Source organism: Haliotis rufescens, unplaced genomic scaffold (genome assembly GCF_023055435.1).
Source record: "Haliotis rufescens isolate VD_foot unplaced genomic scaffold, xgHalRufe1.0.p SCAF_8, whole genome shotgun sequence".
Lineage (NCBI taxonomy): Eukaryota > Metazoa > Mollusca > Gastropoda > Lepetellida > Haliotidae > Haliotis > Haliotis rufescens.
The window spans coordinates 13,647,788-13,670,511 of NW_025964372.1; the positions used below are offsets into that span (position 1 = coordinate 13,647,788).

The 22,724-nt window shown below is 43.5% G+C and overlaps 2 protein-coding genes across 4 annotated transcripts in view; one reads left to right on the plus strand and one right to left on the minus strand.

Moving 5' to 3' along the window:
• LOC124149033 overlaps positions 1 to 6,079 on the plus strand; it is a 19,742-nt gene extending 13,663 nt beyond the window's left edge. The window contains exon 7 of the mRNA XM_046520363.2: positions 87 to 6,079. Within this exon, the coding sequence (XP_046376319.2) occupies positions 87 to 1,360 (1,274 nt within the window). The 3' untranslated portion in view covers positions 1,361 to 6,079. The remainder of the gene's footprint in view (positions 1 to 86) is intronic.
• LOC124149022 (carnitine O-acetyltransferase-like) lies at positions 5,153 to 22,183 on the minus strand. Of its 3 annotated transcripts, XM_048389983.1 has the most exons (15): positions 22,079 to 22,183; positions 21,059 to 21,239; positions 20,384 to 20,464; positions 17,541 to 17,659; positions 17,131 to 17,184; positions 16,199 to 16,367; positions 15,689 to 15,860; positions 14,542 to 14,723; positions 14,071 to 14,171; positions 13,168 to 13,290; positions 12,008 to 12,130; positions 10,676 to 10,874; positions 9,539 to 9,676; positions 7,922 to 8,145; positions 5,153 to 7,877 (listed from the first exon to the last, which is right to left on the minus strand). In XM_048389983.1, exons 2-14 carry the CDS (start codon positions 21,179 to 21,181, stop codon positions 7,933 to 7,935), a joined length of 1,797 nt encoding a protein of 598 aa, XP_048245940.1. In that variant the 5' UTR covers positions 21,182 to 21,239; positions 22,079 to 22,183; the 3' UTR covers positions 5,153 to 7,877; positions 7,922 to 7,932. The 3 variants fall into 3 exon arrangements, with proteins under 3 accessions (XP_048245940.1, XP_048245941.1, XP_048245938.1); XM_048389984.1 differs by having other exon boundaries at positions 5,153 to 8,145; positions 17,541 to 17,569; XM_048389981.1 differs by having other exon boundaries at positions 5,153 to 8,145.
• Positions 22,184 to 22,724: the final 541 nt, after the last annotated feature.

The following is a 22,724-nucleotide window of genomic DNA, read 5'->3' on the forward strand; positions in this document are numbered from 1 at the left end:
GCTTCCAGAGTAATTTGGTCCAGATTAAGGGGTTTCATTGTTTATGACGAACAGCTGACATTAAATGTTTTTCAACTGTGTTTCAGTGGATGATGAGGAGGATCTTCTTGCTGAGGACAACCTGCCAACAGGAGCTGATGGTTGTCCAGAGTCCATGGACAGAGACATCTCCTCTCGGGGTGCTGGGTCCAGTCAGACATGCATGTCAGCCAGTGCTGTACCCTCCTGCAGTTCAGCCTCTGTGTCAGGGGTGCAAGGCAGAGAGTCACCAGTTGGGAGGACCTCACCCCAAAGTCCCCGGAAGAGGAGGCACTCATCTGGAGCTTCTGTGATTGATAGTCAAGACAAGGCAATAGATTTCTCCCTGGCCCAGAGCGGGGGCATATCTGAAGATGGACAGCCCAGGAGCTCAGATGATGGTAGAAACTGCCGGAATCGCAGTCCCACTCAGTTTGTCGGCTCGCACCCTAAAGAACATAACTATGCCAATCGAGTGTCAGCCGCACAGGGAGCAGCATTCCTGAAGCCCACCCCCCACACTATTCCAAGCGCTGACAACCTAGAGAATGTTCCAAGGCAAGTGATAAACCCTGTTCCTGTGTTCAGACCATCGGGGTATTTGTTCCAGAGTGGATATGTTCCCAAACATCCACCTCCAATGTACCCAATAGACAATTTATATCGTGGACCTGGCCCCTTCCCGAATCCCCTCTCCTCCTCAACTGTCCAGGAGAAACCATGTGATATGAGTATGCAATCTCAGATAGCTCTAGACTCTCAACCAAGCACATCCTCTCAGTATAGTTATGCGCAGATGAACTCAGAGGTTGAGGATCTAAGAGTAAACCCCTCCAGCAGCTTTAACCATCCTCATCTACCCCCTCCCTACCAGGTGTCTGAGTCAGCAGGGGCAACTTACACCGAGCTCTCAAATGTCCGCATCTCTGATCTGCAGTCAAGCAGCCTCATCACAAGCTCACTGACCATTGCTGAAAACGAGAATCTGGTGATGAAGACAATTGTGAGGGATGCCTCCCCATCCCCGTCAGCATCATCAGATAGCAGTAACATCACCATCCATGTTGTATCACCGGCGCCAGATCAAAGACTAGCTGGTGAATCATCAGAAGATGGATTTGCTCATGTGACTCGGCCTTCTACTAGTAGAGTTGTTAGTGACCAAGATCTGTTCCGGGCATCTGGGAGTGGACAAGGATCTGGGAGTGTTGAGTCGAGGGCAGCAGGAGCTGACGGTCACTCTGCACCTCCATGTAGTGACTCTGAAGACAGTGATGGGGACAAAGAGGAAGATCTTAGTAATCTGAATATGCTTAGTGCAGTAGCATCAAAAGATGCATGATCTTTGTTTTAGTTATTTAAAAAGTAACCTGTAATATTGTTCAATGAATTTATGGTACCATGATGTATGCAGGTTAAAGGAGGAGATGAGTATCTGATGGACTGCTGCAGAAGTGTCCGGGGTCCAGCTGTAGCAACAAATTCAGGGATAAATTAATACATGTATAAATGATTGTCCTGAAGCTTCATGTCTCACACAAATCTTGTAAACCTGCTTACATGTTGGACATTCAGGTAGAAACTGTAGACATACCAGGTCTTCACTTGAGCAAATGTCACATCTGTTCATCTGTTCACCAAATATGTAACGCTTTATCTAATAGTGCTTGGAATATGTGGAAGTGTGGTAACCATTCTGACTTTGCTGAAGTAAAATTTTCATCCTGTTATTGAATTCATTACGTTCCAGTACTGTATGTTCATCAAGTTAGGATCCATTGTTGTGTTATATTTTAACATGTTCACCTTGTTTGATGTGTCTGTAATTAGTTTGTGCACTAACGGACTATGTGCTTTTTAATTTATTTGTTTTAATGTTGAATTTTTAAATATAGACGCCCCCACCCCTCCAACTGTTCCAGTTTTACACTTTGTTTTGTTAATAGATCGAAACAGTCTTAGAACATCTGAATATTTGTAGACTTCCTAACTCATTTAGGAATAGTTTGATAACATAATATTATGTTTCTCACAATTACTTACAATAAGATCTAAATTGGCTAATAAACCCTGGATGAAATAAAAAAAGACATGATTATAAGAGGCCATTAATTGGATCAGGTGGTCAGGCTCACTGACTTGGTTGATGCGTGTCATCGTATCCCAAGTGTGTAGATCGATGAAAATGATATCAATCACTTGATTGTCTGGTCCACACTTGATTATTTACAGATGGCCGTAATATAGCTGGATTATTGCTGAGCATTAAACAACAAACAAACAAAAACATATTGATGAAAGGGTGAAATCTTGTACCCCGGAAGGTTGTGTTATGCAATTTCTAGCCATAGCAAGCTTACTGTCAACTGTATGAAGATTGAAGAAGTCAGATATGTTCTCAAAAACAAAAAAGTGATCATTTAAATCTATTGAGAACTGATTTGATTTTCAAATTTTGAATTTATGAATTACAATACTTCTGATCTGTAGAACAAATATGGGGTCCATTTTCAGCTGAATTTAAATAAGTATGCTTTAAATTTTCAAAGACTAAACAGCATTGATCTATGTTCTTCAGTCCAGTGTTGCATATGAGACTTGGCAGATTCATCTTTGATCAAACTCAAGTGGTATTCAGAACAAAGCATAACCTCCAACCCTACTTCAGGTGTCAGTCACTAAGTCAGATTGTCAGTACAAGTGTTTCCGTTGAAATGCTTCAATAAGTGTAACACTCTTGGGTATATATGCCTGTCACTCTTCATAGTGCTTTCTTGTAACCTCTTCATCAAACACTGTATGCACTTAAGGTTCAGGGAGTTGAGTGAGTATGGTTTTAGCAATATTCCAGCAGTTTCACTGCGGAGGACACTGGGACATGGGCTTCACACATTGTACTCATGTGGGGAATCGAACCCAGGTCTTCACCGTGACGAGCCAACCCTTTAACCACTAGACTACCCATCACCTAGGGTAGTTGCGGGTTACTGTTGTCATGGAAGATTTGATTTAAGGACATGTTTATGATAACTGATCATGAAGTTTATAGATACATAAAATACTTACTATTTCCAGATGATGTATATATAATGTATAGAGGTGTATCTTATTATGTAAATGTAATGTTTTCAAAGTCAGTGAACAGATTTGATTGAATAACTATAACTGTATTGTCTTAGTTGTCATGGTCAGATGCAATATATATATGTGTGATCATTATCTTGTAGACGTTTACAAGATCTATTTCATTATGTTTATAATTGTACAAGTAGCACGTGTGTAGCCCTTCTGTTAGTCTCCCTGTCTGTACAACAACAGTGAAACTCCTAACCAACCATCACACAGTGACACCAGTCTATCCATGTACAAGCATCCACATGACAGCTGCAATTACACCTCAACAGTAATTCTGCAGTCCACATGCAGGTGCACTCTGCATCCTAAGCAATAATTCAGATGGAAGTATTTTTTTGAATATTCATTCACAACCGAACATACAGTGGTCAGAAGGAGCTTTTTCTGTGTTCAAGAATTCAATATAAAGGTCAGTTGGTTCCTGTCATAACCCTCCTATTGAAAATTGTAGATCGGTGGTACTTTTATCAAAGTATTTAATAAAATCTATGATGGAGACCAGGACCCTCTCAATCTTGAACATTTCTTTTCGATGCATTACGCAGCGGATGTGCATCACTTTGTTTGTGTACACCGTAAGCTCACTCGAAACGGTCGTGTAAAGTTATGTCATGGTGTGGTGTCCGTCTACCTTTAGCTCTACATTTTCAACATCTATGAAGCCGAAACTGGTGATACCATCGATGGTTTGTCTCAAAAGTGAAACAGAAATCAGCCATATTGAAAATAACATTTAGTTCCAGTACTTGTGTATTATTCAATCATTCTTACATTGGGTATGTGTAAGGACATGTTACTTGTTGACATGATCTGTTCTACTCTATGGCTTCATCATGCACCATATTCTCATTGTTGCCCATCAGGCATCCGCTGTTTTATTTTGCAATTCTGGATTTGCCAAAAAGAGCCAGAATCTCGCTAGAATACAGTACTACCAAAATCAAACAAATTCTAAAACTAATGTAACAGCTGTAGGCTTATCCTCAAGCTCTAGTTTACCCCCGTTCACTATACCCGGGTATTAGTTTCTTGAATGATAATTGATAAAATGTGTTGTTTATCTGGCCACTGTGGACCTCTAATAAATAGGACAAAGCATTCTCAAAAGTAAAGACATGTTGAGCTTCACAAGATTACAGCCCTATTGTAAAAGTCCTTTTGGTCCATTATTCAGCTGTCTGCATACATCACTGTGGAAAGCAAGTATGTTGGTGTGCAATACCATCTGATATGTCTCAATCTGATCAACGGAAACCTTCAATCTTTGTTTAAAGGCAGCGTTAGAAATTGTCACTAGTCCTGTAGTCCTTGCCAAACTGCCCAATAGTTAGGTACCACAAAGGACTAGTAGAAATTTGCCATTATTAATGTTTTTACTATATATTATCAGTGAGTTCAAGAGCCTTATGGCTCTAATATATTTATCTCACTAAAATGTCAAGGTTAGTCATCAGTTCAACAACAAAAGTGCAAAGAAAATTCGTGAACTTGAAATATTCACAATAGTATTGTGGAAATAAACTATCAGTGATCTTTTGTTACATCTGGTAGATTATATTAGCTGTAGGTGGGAATGACGGACAATCGTTTACCAGCAGGCAATAATGACTATTGATGGTCCAACTTTTCATGGGAAAATACAAACCAAATAAACAGAAAGGGTAGTCTTTGATCAGTGCATGAAATATGTAGTGGGTGGTGCATGTATTCATGTTTGTGTAACTGTTCATTAATAAGCAGCACGAAATAGGTGGCACTTCAGTAGGTTTTCCGATAACTTTTTCAAAAAGGTGTATTAATTACCGAGAGATACATGGTTTGGTATAAACATAAGAATGTGGTGTTTGGGGTAGTGTAGTGGTAAAGCAGGATCGCAGAGTTCCCTGTGTAGTTGCATCCCCTATATGTGCCAGGATCTACTAATCACTGGTTCAAGTCCATCTTTGTACTCTGTGTGCTTTGTCAGCTCCATACCCAAGCTCAACGTTTTTCATGCTCCTTGGGCTTTTGGTTTTACATTCTCAGGCTGTGATGTTACCGAAATACTGTTCTAAACACAAGTCAGTCACTCGTCAAAGCATTGGCTCATCCGGCTGAAGAGCCAGTAGGAGTGCCAGGTCTCTCCAAGCCTATGTTACGGGAAGCTTTGCAGTCAATGGATGTTGGATAAATCATCTATCACCCATCAATAGTTGTATGACTAGTACCACCACAAGGTGGAGGACTGCTCTTCTGTAAACAGATATAGCAAATTTATATGACTTTTTGCTTTATCAAGGACGTTTTTGTTTGATTGAACCCTGCCATGGCTAGAGTACACATACAGTGGAATCTGAAAACACTGCACTGCACAGACTGGAGGCTGACTCTTTAGGTAATATTCTAGCAAGAGTTATATCCTTGGTAACACTGGTGGACATTCCAAAGTCTATTTGTGTGGTCATCTAAAATCGTAACAATATACAGTAGATTGTAACTTGGAAATAATTGTTGGTTTGTTCATATTCTAAAATATTTATGACAACTAAAATGTGTCTTGTCCTTTTTGTTGTAAACAAATAGTTTTGGACAGGAGTAAGTGTGTAAATTAATAAGTGTGAAACAATTTTGATCAGGGAACTCATTATATTTTTTTATGATAGCCATCTTTCTGGGACCACAGAGTAGTGTTATAGTGAAAGATTCCACTGTATTATTGTTAGGGGTTGGATTTATGTCATGTTTTTTGTTCATAGTATTTCATTATTTCACCTTGATTGAATTTTCTATGTTGTGACCTAGATACTGTGCCATGCAAATAGTTGTTGATTTTTTGGTTAAAATAATGTGTATTATCTTCAAATGAAGCACTTATTCATGTGGAGATTCTCAGATGTTATTTTATGTACATTTATGACAAAAAGAATAAATGTATCTTTATCTTAAATAGCTGTTTTATGGTATTTTGTAACTTGTGTCAATATTTTCTTCACTTATACAATGTCTGGAGTTTGCTTTAATGAAGCCCCATTGAATTACTATAGTAGAGACGCGCCATTGAATATTCTTGGGATTTTTGTAAGTGACAGGAATTATTTGCTTCAAAACACATTATGTTTATGTGAAAGGTGGACCCAAGCAATTTAATTGTGTGGAACAACTCCTAATCTGCAGGATTAGGTTAGAAAAGGTCCCCACCAACCCATGATTGTTATACGGGTTGACATGATAGATCGGGTGGTTAATTCTGGTATCGTACCCAAACAGCAATGAACCTTGCACATATATCAATCACTGGTTTGTCTAATCAAGACTTGATTATTTGCCGGCTGCTGTCATAGCATGAACATGGCAGCATAACACAACAAACCAACAAACCTTGAAACACCCAGATCACATGGTAGCTTACACCTGGCTCAGGGCAGTTGATGAGCTCCTTGTTACGATGTTCAAACACTAACGACTGTGACCAGTTCACGAGTACCTTCGTTGCTATGTTCAAACACTAACGACTGCTGACCAGTTCACGAGTTCCTTCGTTGCTATGTTCAAACACTAACGACTGATGACCAGTTCACGAGTTCCTTCGTTGCTATTGTCAAACACTAACGACCGATGACCAGTTCACGAGTCTCTCCGTTGCTATGTTCAAACACTAACGACTGATGACCAGTTCACGAGTTCCTTCGTTGCTATGTTCAAACACTAACGTATGTGACCAGTTCACGAGTTCCTTCGTTGCTATTTTCAAACACTAACAACTGTTCACAGTTGATGAGTTCCTTCGTTGCTATTACAGACACACACGACTGAAGAGAAGTTCACGAGTTCCTTCTTTGCTGTGTTCAAACACTTAACGACTGATCACCAGCTGAGGACTGCTCTGTTAGATTAAACCGTTCCAAGTCACCAGTCATCAATCATGTGAAAAAATGTCAGATATGAAAACATTTTTAATAACCACCAATGCCTCGTTTCACAATACGATAATAGCACAGAGACGATGTAATTTTACGCCTTACCATAGCCTCTACGTGTAATTTGCTCCTCGACCAATCTGTGCATTGTGATACTTGTGAAGCAGGATTAAGCGTCTTGTCCCAACCTATCACCACCACAGCTCCCTGACAATAGGCCGAGAAGGTCGAGTAATTTCTGTATGTCAACATCACAATACAGTGACGCTGACATTCTTTAAATAAGCCCATGGAAGGTTCACCGGAAGTGCACAGCTTGAGGAACGACATTGACTTTATGGAGCAGTTCAAAATTTCAATGACAGATAAAAAAAACACACCTTATTCCTGAATGTTTTATAACATTTTGGGTGGGTGGGGGATGTTTGGGTGGGAGAGGTGTAATAGATCTTCAAGTTTTCCATCGGACAAAACATAATCGTGGGGGGGAACAGGTTTGACACTTCTAATCGTCCCATAATCGGCATCTCAATTGTGGGTAAATAGTTTTGAAATACATGGTAGTTTTAAAAACCTTATTAAGTGTGTTAGTGTTGGAAAATATGCAATGGTGAAATACTTTGTGTGTATTTCTTTCAGAAGGAATCTTGCTGAGGATATCAACATTATCACTGTTGTTAAGTATTAACGTGGAAGGGGTATGTCCCAAAACGAGAGTGTTTTTTTAACCAGTAACTTTTAAACTGCTACCTAAGGTCGTCCTTGTTAAGTCTCAGGTATGTATGTCATCCTTGTTCAGACTTTGGCGTGATGTCCTCAGGTATGTATGTCATCCTTGTTCAGACTTTGGCGTGATGTCCTCAGGTATGTATGTCATCCTTGTTCAGACTTTGGCGTGAGGCCCTCCGAGTAAAGTTTGTATGTCGTCGAGACACTGTTTCATGGTTGATGCTAAACGTTTTGAGTCGGTCTGTGGACAGCTGAGGTACGAGGAGACCGAAAAGGCTATCCAGGAGGCGTGGGGACTGTAGCACACACCGTACCCATCGGGGACCACAGCTCCGAACCCCAGAACCATGTCGTGCAGCACGGGAACCTGACAAGGAGTATACAAATGGTCAGTCCCTCATTTACAGGTTGTTTCTCCCAACCGAGTTTGTGTGTTAATTGTTTAACGCCAAACCCAGCAATATTCCAGCTATATGACGGCGGTCTGTAAATAATCGAGTCTGGACCAGACAATCGGAGTAAGTGAGTGAGTTAGACTTAACGCTGCGTTTATGAGTATTCAGTGTCAGCTTATCTAGGGAGGAAAGCCCAATGTGTCCAGGTCACAGACTGTTGCCACGTTCAGGCGCGTAGTTGCTTATATGCACAAAAGGCACGTACCTACACTTAGATATTTCTTAGGGAAATATCTTTTTATTTTTATAAATGTTTTTGTAGCTGGGTATCAGTGTACTAGTGAGAATGATCTCCCCTGTGTTTGAGTGAATGAGAGTATGGTTTGACGCCGCTTTCAGCAATATTCCAGCAATATCACGGCAGGGGGACACCAAAAATGAGCTTCACACATTGTACCCATGTGGGGAATCGAACCCGGGTCTTTGGAGTGCAAGCGAACGATTTAACCACTAGGCCGACCGCCCCCACCCTGTGTGTGCACAAAGACATTCCTGTTAGCATTCAACAAGACATGGAATAGTTTGCTGGTTTGAAAAACAGATGCCTTGACTTCATTTGAGATTGAAACAGACTATGGAAGACTGCAGAGTCTTCAGGCGTGACCTTCCCAAGCAGGAAGCTCTTCTATGACTCTCTCCTATCTAGCAAAATAATTGGTTCACAGCTTATCTATAATAATGCATAAGGGTTAATCTGTTTCTTAACATCTGAATTAGCGCGAATGAGACGGGTGCAGAAACAGCAATGGTTGTATTGCAATGATTGAACATGTATATATGATATGTGAACTAATTGCGAACGTTTGTTCAACCCCAAAGAGCACTAAGTTACAAACACGTCAAAACGGTCCATTTGAGCCCAAATGGTACATTCCTGGTGTAATTGAGTCGAATATAGAAAACAGACCAAAATAAAGTTTACCTTACTGCTTACCTCCAAACCTAAAATGTCAGAGTTGGTTGGTTGGTTGGTTTGTTGTTTAACGCCGCACTCAGCAATATCCCAGCTGTATGACGGCGGTCTGTAAATAATCGAGTCTGGACCAGACAATCCAGTGATTGATATCATGAGCATCAATCCACGCATTTGGGATCGATGACACGCATCAACCAAGTCAGCGAGCCTGACCACCCGATCCCGTTAGTCGCCTTTTACGACAAGCATGGGTTAAAATGTCAGAGAGAAATAATACTTCGAGTGATTGCTAACTATTGCTGATTAAAAAGGCAAGGGAAATCTTGAACTTCTACTACAACCCCACTTGTGCATAGGGCCAGGATAATTAGAGTGAATTACAGTACTACCTGACTTGTGGATAGTTTGAAGTAGAAGAACTTGGAGTAACCGACGTCAGAATGGAGTTCAGGTACGCCAAGACCGGCTTCTGCAGCAGCGAGCTTCCAGCCTAGTAAATGACGGTCAATGCCATTGCCACTGATGACCTGTAAAGGAGTCACACTTTCCACTACAACACAAGTACACTCACTACCAACAGAATAGTATTTGTTGACTGAAACCTCACATCTTCGTCGGTTATCCATTGATTATATCTCCATACCAATTTCATTAAAATTAGATCTTAGTGTTCGCCACCGCCACACAGAGGTCAGAGTGAGTGAGTATGGTTTTAAGCCGCTTTTAGCAATATTCCAGCAATATCATGGCGGGGGGAGGGGGCACCAGAAATGGGCTTCACACATTGTACCAATGTCGGGAATCGAACCCGGGTCTTCGGCGTGACTAGCGAACGCTTTAACCAGTAGGATACCCGACCGCCCCCCACCGAGGTCTGAGGACATCCCTTTACAGATCACACCAGAACGACCTTCCCAAATTTTGAACGACCAATGAAATGACTAAGAAGAAGTTGACAATCATTAAGCACTTTTCTCAAGCGTTACGGTACTAGTTTCAAAATGGCGACTGAATGTATCAAGACTAACCTTTTAAAAATATTTTGACAAAGTTCTCAAACTGAACAAAAGAAAATTCCTGAATATCTAACAGATGGCCGAAATACTTCCCACCGGCTATGGAAAGTCTTTCCGTCACAAATGTTTGTCCCATTTAAGCGAGAGGTAGATGACATTACCGGAATTGTCATTAGGAGTACCCCCATGTTAACGTGGCATGAGGTTGCATGATTAGAAAACATATTTTCTGTCTGTCACTTTCCGGATCTGGTAAGCGACGCTCTGATTGGTAGGATGAAAGGTTGTTCTGACCTCGGGAGGACACACATTGAACTTGACAATATAATACAATGTAAATTGTCAAACATGTTATGATAACAGGGTATGTTCCATATCACGCGGATACTAGTAATTTGGATAATATTTATTTTATAAGAAATAAAAATAACTGACACACCGACGCCCGAGAAGTAATTCTTTATTTGCCTGAGTTAATATTACAGACTCCGCACACCAACAAGTACCTACCTGATCGGTGTATTTCCGGTGTGCTACGACAGCCTTCTTGAAGAGCTCCACCTTGACCTCGCGAGAGACGGACCGGTCCTCCATGGCCCGGGTGAAGTTGTGAGAATCCACGGAGCAGGACCTGATGGTGTCTGTCCGCCCCTGCTGGAACCTGCGCAGCGACCCAGACTCGTACGTGGCACAGGGCTCGTCATACAACCTTCACAGAGGACAACACAGTATTAAAGGCTACAGGTCTGGTGGAGGAGAAAGACTGCACATAGTGTGACTGAAGCAGGTCAGCTGTGTATCACCTGAAGTAGGCCAACTGTGTACACACCTGAAGTAGGCCAACTGTGTACTCACCTGAAGTAGGCCAACTGTGTACTCACCTGAAGTAGGCCAATTGTGTACCCACCTGAAGTAGGCCAACTGTGTACTCACCTGAAGTAGGCCAACTGTGAACCCAGAAGTAGGCCAACTGTGTACCCACCTGAAGTAGGCCAACTGTGAACCCACCTGAAGTAGGCCAACTGTGTACCCACCTGAAGTAGGCCAACTGTGTACTCACCTGAAGTAGGCCAACTGTGTACTCACCTGAAGTAGGCCAACTGTGAACCCACCTGAAGTAGGCCAACTGTGTACCCACCTGAAGTAGGCAAACTGTGTACCCACCTGAAGTAGGCCAACTGTGTACCCACCTGAAGTAGGCCAACTGTGTACTCACCTGAAGTAGGCCAACTGTGTACTCACCTGAAGTAGGCCAACTGTGAACCCACCTGAAGTAGGCCAACTGTGTACCCACCTGAAGTAGGCAAACTGTGTACCCACCTGAAGTAGGCCAACTGTGTACCCACCTGAAGTAGGCCAACTGTGTACTCACCTGAAGTAGGCCAACTGTGAACCCACCTGAAGTAGGCCAACTGTGTACCCACCTGAAGTAGGTCAACTGTGTATATATACTCACCTGAAGTAGGCTACTGTGAACTCAGCTGAAGTAGGCCAACTGTGAAATCACCTGAAGTAGGCCAACTGTGTACTCACCTGAAGTAGGCTACTGTGAACCCAGCTGAAGTAGGCCAACTGTGAAATAACCTGAAGTAGGCCAACTGTGTACTCACCTGAAGTAGGCCAACTGTGAACCCACCTGAAGTAGGCCAACTGTGTACCCACCTGAAGTAGGCCAACTGTGTACTCACCTGAAGTAGGCTACTGTGAACCCAGCTGAAGTAGGCCAACTGTGAAATCACCTGAAGTAGGCCAACTGTGTACTCACCTGAAGTAGGCTACTGTGAACCCAGCTGAAGTAGGCCAACTGTGAAATAACCTGAAGTAGGCCAACTGTGTACTCACCTGAAGTAGGCCAACTGAAGGACGACCTGTACATAGCCATCAGGACTGAGTTGGACAGACTTGGGGAAATCCCTGCCGTACCTGTCGTACACCCACACCTGCATGTCTACATCGTTCACCAACCTGAAACAGATGTAGAAATCCCAGTCTTCAGCTAAGTCACTCGGATAACCATAACTGCATCAGTTTGTGGATTGCCTCACTCATGGATTGTCCAAGCGTTCAGTATCTGAGGACCACAAACCACCTCATCTTTGGTTTAGGAAGGGTTCTGCTTTAATGACATCTAATGACCCCACTAATGACTCATACATTCGGACGCTTTATAGGAGATCGGGTGTACTAAAAGTAAAAATGCACTGCAATTAAAACACTTTGAGCCGCTTCTAGGCTCGATTGTAACAAGTATTTGCAAACATTATAATACTCCGTTTCATCTCTGGTTAGATTTTACAAAATGGTAAGACCTCCGCCCGTATCCCCCTCCAAACGTTGTATATGTATGCATAGCCGCTCAATCCTTTTATTTATATATACTTTTGAGGGGGGATACGAGCGGAAGTCTTACCTGAAATAATTATTGTTTTTTTTCAATTAACCGATCATGCACTTATTGTACATTCGCATCTGAATTATTGTCTTTCACATTGTTGAAAGTTATAGCTGCGTGTTGCAGGGGCGAAACTGACACGGCAACGGCCGAGTCCACTTCTGTTTAGTGGAGACAACTCAAATATTGATTTTGCTCTATATGACACATTTTCGCAATCTCTTTCGACATATTTGATAATTGGTATCGGTATCGGTTTCTAAGATAGATAATCGGAAATGCGGGTGATTGTAACCCTCGTCAAGAGAGTGAGTGCGTATTTTTTACTAAACCCCGCATCAGCAATCTTGCAGCTTTTCGCGGCGCCTCGTCAAGAGAACATTTAAGAGTCTCGCCTTCTCCAGTCTCACTTTCTCTCAAGTCGTTGGTTTCAAAATCACGATCAAAACTTCGGAGTCATGTTTGATCTCACTAACCTTGCTTACTATCGATCCGTGAACCTTTGACCTTGTTCAACACCTCACCTTATCAAACCCCCGTCTGCAACCCACCACCCAGACGTAACCATTTCTGTAAAACATGGTATTAAAGACACAACTGTTATTATTACCTATCTGCTTCAACTTTACTTTCAGCAATATTTCTCAGGATATCGCCAGACAGTTCAGTTAGTAGTTTCCTAGGCGCGGTCATCGCGCCGCTCGCCCTCAGACCTGGAGCTTGGTGCTTCTCACTGTGAAACAATAAATACTGCATGTGATGTTGGTTGGAGCCAGGGCACGAACCCAGATATGTGTGTTGACTACAAGTGTACATAATGGGCGGGAACAACAAGAACGTCGTCAGCTGTATCCATTGTCACAGCTTGGCTTTAGCATGGGAACAGTTGTTTTTTTCTACAGGCACTCATGACTAATGAGTTCAATATCACATATGTAGACAAATCAGGAGTATTGAGTCATTGTGCTTATCCTGAGTTTCTACACTATGCTATAAACGCACCCTGACTGTCCCAGTAGATGTCGAATGTATCCCACATATATCCTATGAAGAACACCTCTGACAACACTAATACCACTCATATGTGTGTCCAGTTTAATTATCATTATAAAGATAATAATACACCGAATAATCGAGAATGTCTGAGGTGAAATATAGTTAAACGTCATGCTCAAGATTATTTCACTTAAATAGCAATTATATGCATGTATGTGTGGCAACTTGTACTGGTCGGAACTAATGCCAGTTTTATGATGCTAGCCCACTGAGTTTTACCAACTCTTATTTTATCCTTACAATATGGCCGAAATACTACAAGTGAATGGAAACAGCAGGTATACTCCCTGGAAGTAGTGTGTGACATATTACCTGTCTACAACTACACTCTGGAGTGCACCAACTTTGCCTTTATAAAGACTACTCTCGGTAATATAAATGGGTTATGTCCTTGTGGGAATCTGTCCACATAACATTATAAATACATGCCACGATATGGCTTGTCCAGCTTACTGACCAGAATGCTAGAACGTGCTGGGCAATGGCAGCTATCGGAGGTCCATCAGCAGGCGTGTGTTCCAGATTCAAACCACAAACTCCTTTCACGCCAATGATGAACTGAAGATAAAAAAAATAGTTGCTTTTATCAGTAAAGAACTGTCACAAATAGACACATAGAACTGGCTCATGTACCCAAGTACAGTTCATTTGAATAGCATATTATTTATATGTGCTTACATATTTATGTCATAGTAAAACAGAAGATCTTTTGAGAGACAAAACCGTGAACTCCACTTTGTGCACCTTAAGGAACTAAACCGTTATACCATACATCGTTGTATTGTCCGTTTACTTCACAGAGAAGTGTTTTAAACAGTGAGATGCAGGTACCAGACATGTAACAAAGATCAACCTGGCAAAAATCATACAACCTGGCACGAATGATATCTGCTGTCGCATTTTGAATGCGACATTTGAAGAAGCGAACCTGCAGGATCTTGTCAAAGAACCGGTTGGCAGAGTTCCAGGAACTCCCCCCTCCATGTAACATCTGGGCGAGACCGAGGCTCCGGGCGTGGTCACTCCCTGCCGGCGGCTGACCCTCACCGTCCACACACAACACACATATGCTCCTCTGTATGTCCTCCATTGCCGACCTGTTAGCCTGGTCTGTAAACATACGGACGCCTTTTAACGGCAATACTGGTGTTGCATATAATATATCATACTGACGCGCTTATATGGCAAACACGGGTTTAAGTAGTGTTTCTAAATGGTGATCATAGTTTTGCTGGTTTGTTTATTGTTTAACGCCGCAATACCCCAGCTATATGACGGCGGTCTGTAAATAATCGATTCTAGACCAGACAGTCCAGTGATTAATATCATGAGCATCGATCCACGCAATTGGGATCGATAACATGCATCAGCAAAGTCACCGAGTCTGACCACACGATCCCGTTAGTCGCATCTTACGACAAGCATAGTAGTCGCCTCTTACGGTAAGCATGGGTTGCTGAAGACCTATTCTACCCCGGATCTTCACAGGTCGGTGATCATAGTACATACAAACGTCTTTAAATGGTACCGAATTCGTTTCCCAAGTTTAAAAAGCCAATTAATGAGGATCGGTTGATTTCAAAATGTGACCAGCGGTCGTTCTCATAAAGCGATCTTTGCTACGAATTTTGAAACTTTAACACAGACCTACACATCGTTGCGCTACTATCGATGTACAAGTGGACTCTGATTGATAACGTGTCACCGAATGACAACAATGCTAACTGAGACACAAAACTCCCTTGAACGGTGAACACCCTGAAGGGTTCCTATCTTCTGACGACACCCTACATTAGCTGTAAGGATGGCGGCGTAGGATGGTGAGTAAATGTTGGTCAGTCGCCTGTGTTTACAGAGTAGACAACGATAACCTCACGAACTATCCCATTGTTCCCAACAGTCGATGCCCTACTGGCTGCGACGATTGAGGACTCAAGTTATGGAGTAACTGAAAGCTTTTCTGCAAAACAGTTTCAAAATGTTACGTAAACTCCTTTGATTTAAAACTAATAAGAACGAATGTTTTGAGTTAATTACAGCAGTTCTTGTGACGTTGTGCATCAGTTGAGGCTTACCGCTGATGATGGTGCTGTAGTTTCTGGCCCAGCTGGCCCTGTCCCTCGTGGTGAGGATGCCGATGGAGGGGACGGGCTTAGGGGACATCTCCACAATGGTCTCCAGCTGCTGGTAAAGTTGCACAGTGTCGAGAGGCCGGCTGTCCTCCCCATACACGTCCAGAGAGAAGACCTGTAGCAATGACTTTAATGATGCTCAGCGTTTGCTTGGCATCATGTCACACAGTCATGCATGTAGTTAGATATGTTGCAGAGCTGACAAACGCTATCAGACTTTTAACATGAATTCGGCTTCCATGAGAGGATCCCTACATGAATGGGCGTTTTCTTTGTCAGGTTATACATTCGGTCTTGGTCCATTTTGCAAGACATAAATCATTGGCATACCGCCAATTTCATAGTGGGAGTTAAAAACATGTTGTACCTTTCACAGTAATTTCGAGATGAAAAAAGAAAGACGGGCAAATAGTAATGCTTTCATGGATGTGTATTGTGTCTGTGTCAACCTACTTGGTTATTGTGAAGCACCGTGATGTGTCTTGGTGGGTTGGGTCCCGTTGTTGGATGTAGCACGTGGTTATCCAACTCCACCCCGGGAATACGACAGCCAGAAAGCATCTGAGAGTGTTGTGACATGCATAGCCTCTGGCCGCCCATCATGTCCACGGTTAGCGTCTGCCTACACAGTTGCGAGGGCGAAGCAAAGTTACAAAATGGCGGAGATACCATATTATGAAAGCAGAAGAATTCCGCTTCTTGAATGTATGTTTCAGAGTACAGGTCGGTAGGCTAGACTCATTTTTTAATTGTGCGGTAACTTTGCGCCTTAAGGAAGGCCAAGAATAGGTACTTAGTGCGCTAGGACTTACCTGTCTAAAAAACTGTGTCGTCAAGTGAAGGCATCGAGGCCGCTACGCCTTACCCATCTATAACACTGTGGTCAAGTGAAGGCATCAATGTCGCTAGGAATTACCCATCTATAACACTGTGGTCAAGTGAAGGCACCAATGTCGCTAGGAATTACCCATCTATAACACTGTGTGGTCAAATGAAGGCATCAAGGTCGCTAGGTCTTACCCATCTATAACACTGTGTTGTCAGGTGAAGGCAACAAGGTCGCTAGGTCTTACCCATCTATAACACTGTGGTAAAATGAAGGCATCAAGGTCGCTAGGTCTTACCCATCTATAACACTCTGTGGTCAAGTGAAGGCAACAAGGTCGCTAGGTCTTATCCGTCTATAACACTGGTCAAATGAAGGCAACAAGGTCGCTAGGTCTTATCCGTCTATAACACTGTGTGGTCAGGTGAAGGCACCAATGTCGCTAGGAATTACCCGTCTATAACACTCTGTGGTCAAGTGAAGGCAACAAGGTCGCTAGGTCTTATCCGTCTATAACACTGTGTGGTCAGGTGAAGGCAACAAGGTCGCTAGGTCTTACCCATCTATCATAGCTTTATAGTCCAGTACTGCAGCAACTACCTTGGCAGCGAATCTGAAAGCGATATGGAACACTCACAAGAAATTGATTACTGGCAACTACCTTATTACCATACTATAAGCTAACTTACTGAATCTACATTGATTGACTAGGGACATCGAGTACCTCGCCATTTTAACACAATAAAGAAATGGTGTAACAAGACCTGTTTACAAATAGCTAAACACGTTTACACAGCTGGCGTTAAAGATCGTTACCATGTTTCTCATCTCTATTTTGTCATAAAATGTATTTTTCATACTTCCAAAGACAGCACAAGAAACAGTAAACTGATAAAGAGTAAACTGATAAAGAGTAAACTGTTTTGTCATCGTTTTTTAATTGTAATTCTTAAGGCGGAATGATCAAACCTCAATTGGCCTTCCTTGTCAGTATAGTCCTGTTTCGGGAAGAGAACGGCTCCATTAGAGTAGACGACAACTGGAGTTCGGGGCTTGAGGTAAGCTACCTCCCTCCACCAGTCAGACAACTTGCGAGAAAACAGAGTGCATGCAAACTTAATTTTAAAACATTTAGTTGCTATTCCTTCAAACTGCCCAATGTTATCGCAAGATCAATAGCGAAAGACGTAAAAACAAAAACAGCTTAATGTTTTGTGCATTTGGGGCAAAAGGAAAATCGGAAAGTACCATTCATAAATTTGAATATGGTTTTCCTTATGTCAAGAAAGACTCGCTACATCCTCGATTATTCAGTGTTTGTTTGTTTGTTGTTTAACGCCACACTCAGCAGTATTCCAGCTATATGACGGCGGTCTGTAAATAATCGAATCTTTAATCTTTAATCGAATCGTCTTTCGAGTTAAAGTTAATTATGCATTTCCATTGTGTTTTAGTACAATACACTGGATTAAAGGGGATGGTCTCGCCTTCATTTCGAGTATGCCCTCGGGCCCTGCTTCACCTTGTTCACGCAAACAGTTAACCTTGTTGGTATCTACCACCTAGTTCACGCACCAAGTTAACCTTGTTGACATCCCACACCTAGTTCACGCACACAGTTAACGGTGTTGACATCCCACACCTAGTTCACGCACACAGTTAACGGTGTTGACATCCCACAAGAAGTTCACGCACACAGTTAACGGTGTTGACATCCCGCACCTAGTTCACGCACACAGTTAACGGTGTCGACATACCACACCTAGTTCACGCACACAGTTAACGGTATTGACACCCCACACCTAGTTCACGCACACAGTTAACGGTGTTGACACCCCACACCTAGTTCACGCACACAGTTAACGGTATTGACACCCCACACCTAGTTCACGCACACAGTTAACGGTGTCGACATACCACACCTAGTTCACGCACACAGTTAACGGTATTGACACCCCACACCTAGTTCACGCACACAGTTAACGGTATTGACACCCCACACCTAGTTCACGCACCAAGTTAACGGTGTTGACATCCCGCACCTAGTTCACGCACACAGTTAACGGTGTTGACATCCCACACGAAGTTCACGCACCAAGTTAACGGTGTTGACAACCATACCTAGTTCACGCACACAGTTAACGGTGTTGACATCCCACGCCTAGTTCACGCACACAGTTAACGGTGTTGACACCCCATACCTAGTTCACGCACACAGTTAACGGTGTTGACATCCCACGCCTAGTTCACGCGCACAGTTAACGGTGTTGACATCCCACGCCTAGTTCACGCACACAGTTAACGGTGTTGACATCCCACGCCTAGTTCACGCACACAGTTAACGGTGTTGACATCCCATACCTAGTTCACGCACACAGTTAACGGTGTTGACATCCCACACCTAGTTCACGCACACAGTTAACGGTGTTGACATCCCACGCCTAGTTCACGCACACAGTTAACGGTGTTGACATCCCACACCTAGTTCACGCACACAGTTAACGGTGTTGACATCCCACGCCCAGTTCACGCACACAGTTAACGGTGTTGACATCCCACACCTAGTTCACGCACACAGTTAACGGTGTTGACATCCCACGCCTAGTTCACGCACACAGTTAACGGTGTTGACATCCCACGCCTAGTTCACGCACACAGTTAACGGTGTTGACATCCCACGCCTAGTTCACGCACACAGTTAACGGTGTTGACATCCCGCACTTAGTTCACGCACACAGTTAACGGTGTTGACATCCCACGCCTAGTTCACGCACACAGTTAACGGTGTTGACATCCCACACCTAGTTCACGCACACAGTTAACGGTGTTGACATCCCACGCCTAGTTCACGCACACAGTTAACGGTGTTGACATCCCACACCTAGTTCACGCACACAGTTAACGGTGTTGACATCCCACGCCCAGTTCACGCACACAGTTAACGGTGTTGACATCCCACACCTAGTTCACGCACACAGTTAACGGTATTGACACCCCACACCTAGTTCACGCACACAGTTAACGGTGTTGACATACCACACCTAGTTCACGCACCAAGTTAACGGTGTTGACATCCCGCACCTAGTTCACGCACACAGTTAACGGTGTTGACATCCCACACGAAGTTCACGCACACAGTTAACGGTGTTGACACCCCATACCTAGTTCACGCACAGTTAACGGTGTTGACATCCCACGCCTAGTTCACGCACACAGTTAACGGTGTTGACACCCCATACCTAGTTCACGCACACAGTTAACGGTGTTGACATCCCACGCCCAGTTCACGCACACAGTTAACGGTGTTGACATCCCACACCTAGTTCACGCACACAGTTAACGGTGTTGACATCCCACGCCTAGTTCACGCACACAGTTAACGGTGTTGACATCCCACGCCTAGTTCACGCACACAGTTAACGGTGTTGACATCCCGCACCTAGTTCACGCACACAGTTAACGGTGTTGACATCCCACGCCTAGTTCACGCACACAGTTAACGGTGTTGACATCCCTCGCCTAGTTCACGCACACAGTTAACGGTGTTGACATCCCACGCCTAGTTCACGCACACAGTTAACGGTGTTGACATCCCTCGCCTAGTTCACGCACACAGTTAACGGTGTTGACATCCCTCGCCTAGTTCACGCACACAGTTAACGGTGTCGACATCCCACGCCTAGTTCACGCACCCAGTTAACGGTGTTGACACCCCATACCTAGTTCACGCACACAGTTAACGGTGTTGACATCCCACATCTATTTCATGCACACAGTTAACCCTGCTGACACCCCACACCTAGTTCACGCACCCAGTTAACGGTGTTGGCAGCTCTCCCTTCCAGCATCAGCTGCAGCCGAGGGCCGGGGGACTGCTTGAACCTCTGCACAAGCTGACGATGAGAGAAACCTCTTAGATCTACCGACATATGCACCGGCGGTTTCATGAAGACTAGAGTTGTCAGACAAATAGAGTGAGTGACTTGGTTTTAAAGCCGCTTTGAACACTGCTCCAGTTATATCACGGCATTGTAGGCTTACGGGGGAGAAAAGCCCGAAGTCATGCAGGTCTCCTCCACTTGGGTGAAACCCATGAGCACGGGTATGGTGCTGACAAACCTAGAAACATAATCGGAGTGAACCGGGGTTCGAGCCAACGATCATAGGTTCCTAGCGTGCCCAAGGGATGCAACTCCACCTAAGACAACGTGGCGACCCGTGCCTCCAAATAAATAGAGACTGACCCTCCATTGTTGTCAGTCAATTTGTGAAAATGTATTTTCTACGATACAACTTGGTAAGGTCGAATAGTGTTATCATGTTGCTTTCCAGATGAAGGATATCTCCTGTATAAAGAAAACACATTTATGGGCATTTATTTCTATAAAAATACCATCCCACAACAAACAAATGAAAATCTTTTCGAAAGAGAACTTGTTCCGAGAATACTCTATGTCCTTTGACCCTTGATTAGCGCAGAAGTTTACCTCCAGTGTGTGGCTATATTCAGCATCACTGAGCAGCGGGCGGACTGCACGCAGGTACGTCTGCAGGGTTTGTTCAATGGTGGGTACGGGGAGTCTTGGCAGCGTTTCCTGTATTCCCCTCATCGTCCCCTGTGGTGTCGTATCGACCTGTAGCTGGGGTGGCGTCCGCCCAGGCTTGTAACTGTGTGGTAAAAGGTGAGATGGTTCAAGCTAGCAAAATGGTTCAAGTCCCATTGGTTCATTGTGTTACGACGATTGCAGTTCTGTGATACACTGGAAACTCGGCTTACCCAATGGCGTGGCCATTAGCTGTGCATGATGCGCAAACAAGGTTTCAATTTAATCAATTGAACGGTAATTTAGTTCTGATGAGTGAGTGCGTTATGGTGTATGCCACAATCACCAATATTACAGCTATACATCGACGGCCTCTTAATGATTGAAGCAAACGGGTGGTTTATACCATGAGCAAACATCAACGATGTACCAGTGAAGACCGGGGTTAGGATACTTGCCGTAAAAGGCGACTATGCTTGTCGTAAAAGGCGACTATGCTTGTAAGAGGCGACTAACGGGATCGGATGGTCAGACTCGCTGACTTGGTTGATGCATGTCATCGTATCCAATTCTACCCAATTGCTCGGATCGATGCTCATGATGTCAATCACTTGCTTGTCTGGTCCAGACTCGATTATTTACAGACCGCCGTCATATAGCAGGAATAATGCTGAGTGCGGCGTTAAACGCCAACCAACCAATCAAACATCCACGATGACCACAATGAGTCGGATCACACACTGTAACCCTCCGGTCCTCATCCTTCATGTCACCTATGGTGTATCTGCATTTTAGAGGACATACCGGTCGTGTTGCCTCCAGACGTGTTAGCTTTCTGTGCAGAACGTTTCTAACGCCACGACATACAGTTCTACACAGAACCTTTCTAACGTGTAAATGTACTCACGTACGGAGCAGAGATAACTTAAACGACAGGTGGGTGGATATCAATGTTTATCTTACCATAGAACTGCTTCGCAAATTCAGTGGTGAAGCACCTTGTCATGAATTCGCATAAACCCTCTCCTCGCGGTTTGAACATGCGGCCTGCCTCGTCCATTATCGAGAACACACAAAGGATTGCTGACATTTCCATCGCTTGCACGTGTGCTTCATGCGTTGATCACGAGACTGCACTGAATCCGTGCAATACTCAGTGAGTGTCATGACACGTGGTCAGATGTCCAAGAATGAAGACAGCTGTAAATTCCTTTGTGAAGCATTTAAAACCATATAAATGCACTTGTTTAGGTTTATTTTTCAGGTAGGCATGGTTTAATTCCTTTGGCTTGAATATGCACTGTATTTCATTATTGAAATAAACAGAGGGTATATTCTAAGACTTGATTGGTTGGTTGGTTGGTTTGTTGTTTAACGCCGCACTCAGCAATATTCCAGCTATATGACGGCGGTCTGTATATAATCGAGTCTGGACCAGACAATCCAGTGATTAATATCATGAGCATCGATCAACGCAATTTGGATCGCTGACATGCATCAACCAAGTCAGCGAGCCTGACCACCCGATCCCGTTAGTCGCCTTTTACGACAAGCAGTCGGCCGTTACTATGGGGAGGTGAGGTGAAATGGGGTTTAACGTCGTAGTCCA

Excerpts from the sequence above, each read along its gene's own strand:
- LOC124149022 (XM_048389983.1), bottom strand. The coding sequence starts at position 21,181 with ATGAGGGGAATACAGGAAACGCTGCCAAGACTCCCCGTACCCACCATT. Across the intron at positions 20,465-21,058 it reads AATATAGCCACACACTGGAG|CTTGTGCAGAGGTTCAAGCA; the intron begins GTAAACTTCTGC and ends TCTCATCGTCAG. Across the intron at positions 14,172-14,541 it reads TCTTTGACAAGATCCTGCAG|TTCATCATTGGCGTGAAAGG; the intron begins GTTCGCTTCTTC and ends TTTTATCTTCAG.